This window comes from Schistosoma mansoni, chromosome W (genome assembly GCF_000237925.1).
Source record: "Schistosoma mansoni strain Puerto Rico chromosome W, complete genome".
In the NCBI taxonomy this organism is placed as follows: Eukaryota; Metazoa; Platyhelminthes; class Trematoda; order Strigeidida; family Schistosomatidae; genus Schistosoma; species Schistosoma mansoni.
This window is the reverse complement of record NC_031502.1, coordinates 45,715,531-45,720,992: the sequence shown is the minus strand read 5'-3', so window position 1 is coordinate 45,720,992 and position 5,462 is coordinate 45,715,531. Positions and strand designations below refer to the sequence as shown.

Here is a 5,462-nt window from a genome sequence, read left to right as displayed (position 1 = left end):
CTATTGTAGGACTCCTCAGCAGTGCGCATCTACAATCCCGTCTCGTGAGATTCGAACCCAGGACCTATTAGTCTCGCGCACGAGCGCTTAACTTCTAGAACCACTGAGCCGGCATCCAACGGCCATCCAGTGCTTCTAGGTTTTCCATGGTGGTCTAGCTTCAATTGACTCATGATTTCAACTATTTTCTTTTGTCTATAATCGTTATGAAATGAGATAAGAATATAGTCAACTATAATGATTAAAAATTTTTAATTCATGTTTTCAGCAAGCGGATGGATTTTATTATGTCTCATAATCTAAAATTCAGAGTATTGACAGGTGACGATATTTTCAGGGAGTCATTAAGTATTGATTAAAGTAGAATGGAGGTCAAGGTCTAACGATCAGTACATAGAATAGAGGGTCAGAAATAAAAGTAATAACCTCGACTTTTATCGATGACCTTGGATAACCTTTAACCACGTGTCAGAAACCCATATTCATTTTAATTTCACATTATGTACTTTTGAAAGATGAGGTCAACAGGCTTTTACGCTATTGTGCGAATGAATGATCTGTCTAGGTCACGTGGCCCAGACTGAGGACAGTCTGAGTGTATGATGGTTAAGGATTTCTTAATTCTGGTGCTAAATTTGTCATAGTTACCGTATTCTCCCATTGTTTTTTATGTATGAAACAAAATGCTGAATTTTTGATTGGTTTAACTAATTAGATGTTTAATTTCCTACTATCCTAATGGTGATAGTACAAAGTAGAACAATCGATGAAAAGAGAACAGTATTGCTTCCAGTTATGTTCTAATTCACACGATGGGAATTTTTGATATTTTAAAATTAGATGAGGATTGCACAATTCTTAATATAAGTTAGATCACAATAAACTCTTCTCTTAAGCAAAAAAACGTATTTTCTTTAATGCTGTTTCTTTATCTTTGACCTAACAGAAAAGGCTTTCGCACTTGGCGATTCGAGTTAAAGCTTAAACCATAGGTATTGTGCTGTATATTAAACATGAAAGTTCAACTAGAGTTGATAACCCATATCTATTAATTTTATTAAAATAATTTTCCTAGGACCTTATTACGTAACACATTTTTGTCAGAAACCACAAAGCAAAATCATCGTCGTTGGTTTCGAAAGTTTTAAACTCGTACGATGTTTGAATTTAAGCTCTTTTGTTGAATTTCCAGTTAATAATTTTAAAAACTAATAAATTACTCCTAATTACTCACATTTATCTCTAAACAACAGGATTAAAAGGCGTTAAAACCCAACTAGCATTTCCTTATATTTTTCATTAGCTAGTCTAGTTATGTCGCCTGCTTCTGTGTTTTGTTTAACTTAAAATAAATATCTAGGAATTCCAACCTACTGATCAATTTCAGCTCACAATGATTGTAGTGTGTAATTAAACAAGAAATTCAAAGTGATTTCATCACTAATTGTTCCTTATTTGTATGTTTTTAATTAGAAGATTCATTACTTTAACCCACTTACATAAACTCGGATTTTCTTACGTTTCAGTTACACATTCTCGTTCGGGAAAGGTGTTTCAGCTATATTTAGTTATGAGAATGATCTTTTGTTCACTACCGGAAGAGAATGTTTTCTACTAGTTTGGAGCACAATGACTGGGCATATATTAAAAATTATAGCACAAGGTTGTGCAGAAGGAATTCTTTCAGGTTTGTCAGTACCTAGTCTGGACACAGACCTTGGAATGACCACAAAAACCTCAATAAAAGGAACAACGAATTCATCAATGACTGGTTCTGTACTTGTGATATGTCATTTCCCAGATACAAGCACACCACAATACAGTGAATCACCTGATCAAGCGATGTTTATCATGTGTAAAATATTCAATGTCAAATCTTTGCGTAAACCAGATAAACGATTAGCCGTACTAGGTAGTCAACTTTTTTATGCAGACGATAATCAGAATACAAATCTGAACATTGAAGAAATCGCAGCTGGTGGTCCATTGGTTTATTGGTCGGCTAATATGTCTATCGAATATGTTTTTGAAGATGGTTTATCAACGCTTGTTTTAGTCACTCATAGAAAAGAAGAACGAAATAATGTGGACAATTTAATATTATATGACCTAGATGAAGATTCTACTAATCCAATTTATTCCTGGTCTGATAATGAAGTCAATGCAAAATCAATAGATACCTTTTTAACAACACAACAACTTGTAGACTGGGCTACTGCTATAACTGATATTAAGAGTACAGGTACTGGTGATAGATGCCTTAGTCATACTAATGATATTTCAGTTTATCTTCATAAAACGGTTACAAAAATTAATACATTGACAATATTTAATCAAAATCAACTGTTAGATAGTTACACTTATCTAGATCCTATTCATATGAAAGATTATCTACCTAATCTTTATGTGCCTACATCGAACGGTCTTATTAGTAGTTTTGGTTTAATTCAATCTAAGTATGGCATGCTAACATTGATAAAACCATCTTTCGATGACGAAACACCTTCTTTATTAGTTAAAGTATTAATATCTTCAGTTGATATACACCATAACATGTACGAATTTAAAAGTTTATGGGGTGAACAACCTCGAGAGATCAATTTAATTCAAGCTTACCAGTTGACTAAAACAGCTGGTAGAATTTTAATAAACAAACGTGAATTACAGACAATTTCTTTGAATCTATTAACATACCGACCGAGTTATCCTAACCATATAATTATTGGTTTGAATGAATCACATAAAACGTTATATCCTGTTACTCGTTGTGATGGGAGAACGGTTGTTTGGTTAGGTGTTATTCTGATTGTAGACCTCGGGTATCCTCATGAAGATGGACGTATGGATAAGGATATCGATAATTACCCACAGGTATTACACACAATTCTACTTGATTATGGTCCGAATTTAATATTATTCTCAGATGGTTTGACGGCCATTAACTATCGACTAAACATGTATAATATTGTAACGGGAAATCGAAAGTATGGACCAGAAACTAGTGAAATTGATAAATTTCTACAGAGAATGAATTCTGGTCATTTCAATTTGTCAACTGAAAGCGTCAATGATAATGACGAGACAATTAACTTTATGGACAGTAAACAAACCGTTGGAGAACCGGTAACAGATAAACAACTTGGAAATCTTATTGTCAGTAAATCATCAAATGAAGATAATATATTTATCCAGTCGATTGTGTTAGCATCAGATGGAAAGTTATTGATTGGCAAAAGACATCATCCTGAACAGAGAATTCATTTAGATCTAGCTGAGGAATCATCTTCTGAGAGTTACGATTCTGATGATTCAGAAACCGATTATGGTGCATCACCAGCTAGATGTTTGGTTGCTTATGAAATATCAACAGCACAAACAGAAATATCATCATCAATGTCGTCGTTATCAACAGGCGTAATAAGTGGTATACAGCTGAATTCTGTAACAGAATACATGTTTGAAAATGAGCCATATATGTTATGGTTATCTAGAGATACGAAAACGTTGATTACAGTCACACCAAACGAATACCTTAGAGGATTTGATTTGGGTTTACATCAAGATGAAGAATCGAATTTAGGGTTATTGGAGTCTGTGAACACGGAAGACCAAATATACGGTAAGCAAAATTGAATTTCTGTAGAAAAATTTCTTTTGAAAATGATTTTTAGCTTCTCAAAATGACCTCATTAGGAAAATTATTGGAAACGATTTGGAACCAAGTAGATATTTTATTCTAGTTTGGATTCTTCAATAGTACTAACATAAAACCTTTAGGTTACACAGTAAGTATGATACCTCTAAGTCACCGAGTGGTATTTACTTCGATAGTTTGAAATTCCAAATTCAGTCGATTTTTAATATAACATTATTGCTATCCAATACTCTCTGGTTTTACGTTGATTCTTCACCTGACATTGGTTTGTGATGAATACGACCTTAAAATTATTAGGAGTTCCTAAAAAATCCCTCACTTAATCATTTCACATTCTTCTAGTGCATTACTTACTTACTACAGTTATAATGACTAGATATTAGCGTTTTGTTAATGTAAATCATATACAATGATCTCCGAATAAATTTCTGATGTGTGGGCGAGAATGATAATAATTGGTTTTCTGCTTAGTCAGACATGTCGATAGTCTGACAGGTGTCAGATGAGTTATATATTCCCCTATCGTCTATATGTCCGGTTATAATAAAAGTAATAACTATGTATTCGCAACATGGTTCTCATAGTCAATGAAGATCTCATACTAGCAGTATAAACGGTAGCATGACTTATTTAGTCGTCATGTCAAAAACCAACTGTACATCATGGTATTAATATCATAAAAACATTGTTCCCTAATTATTTACATTACACATAGGACTTTCAAGACAGACTGGATTTGGGATTAAAACAATGAAAGTTTAAATATACATTGTGACTGAGATTAAATATATATATAGTTTAAAATCCTATTAAACATATTAAATATTTTATATGATGTGAATGTATTAAGACCAAACAAAATTAACGTTTCAACTAAGACCAGATTTATTTAAAGTTACGCTGACTTTGAATTCTTTAGTAAAGTCATAAGATCTTTTCTTATATTTCTGTAGTCATAATCCGTTTAAACGTAATCCTGATTAGAAAAGTTATTCTGTAACTCGATTGAAAATCATAATAATCCTTTACGAACTAACATTCTCTGTTCTAGTTTATCTATCTTTATTCTCATACTTAAGACTAAATACCTGAGGACTACTAATAAATTTCACAATACTTCTTATTCTGTTTTTGGCACGTTTGATATGTATGTATCCAAATGGTTGAGTATATTGACACCGTCATTCATAATGCAGTATCCATTGCACTTAATAACAGCGTTGACAAATAATAGTACCTATCTCTTGTACAGTGGATATCAACTATTATTATTTACCGGAATTGAAAACCTGTTATTTTCCCAGAATATCTTCCTTTAGCTGTCATGCCTTAAATGGATTTTTTGCATGATCCTTCTTATTGATCTTTCTCGTGATGTTTATCGTTTTATAAATAGAACAAACCGATGAAGAAGGAGACTGGATAGATGGTTCACTTGATAAACTGACTGAAGATGAGAAGAAGATGAAAATGTTGGATTATTTTGAAGAATCAGGTTTAAGTAAGTTTCTGTGTTCAACTTTTAAAAGAAACACTACTGGTAGTTTAAATGCTGTATGACGCATGCACTGTAAGCACTGTTTGAATAACAAAACAAGTCATTGGTTTAAGATAGCCTCAAACAGTTTTTAAACCTTTATCAGAAGGTGTCAGGTCTTTATTCTTAGCTCTTTGTAGCACTGATTACTAGATAATGTTCTCATTATGAATGTCCTCCGTTATTCCGTCTTAATACTAGCGACGTGACAACTTTCTGTCCTTCCAATAACCCCTCTTTTATATTTTAAATTATCACTGAATTTATGTA

The 5,462-nt window shown here is 32.7% G+C and overlaps 1 protein-coding gene across 1 annotated transcript in view; it reads left to right on the top strand.

The window, feature by feature from the left end:
• The window catches only part of Smp_145280 (hypothetical protein), a gene marked incomplete at both ends in the record, with an annotated part of 37,036 nt that extends 31,821 nt beyond the window's left edge, over positions 1-5,215 (top strand). Inside the window, 2 exons of the mRNA XM_018789888.1 lie at positions 1,550-3,619; positions 5,052-5,215. Of these exons, the coding sequence (XP_018655286.1) occupies positions 1,550-3,619; positions 5,052-5,215 (2,234 nt within the window). The remainder of the gene's footprint in view (positions 1-1,549; positions 3,620-5,051) is intronic.
• Positions 5,216-5,462: the final 247 nt, after the last annotated feature.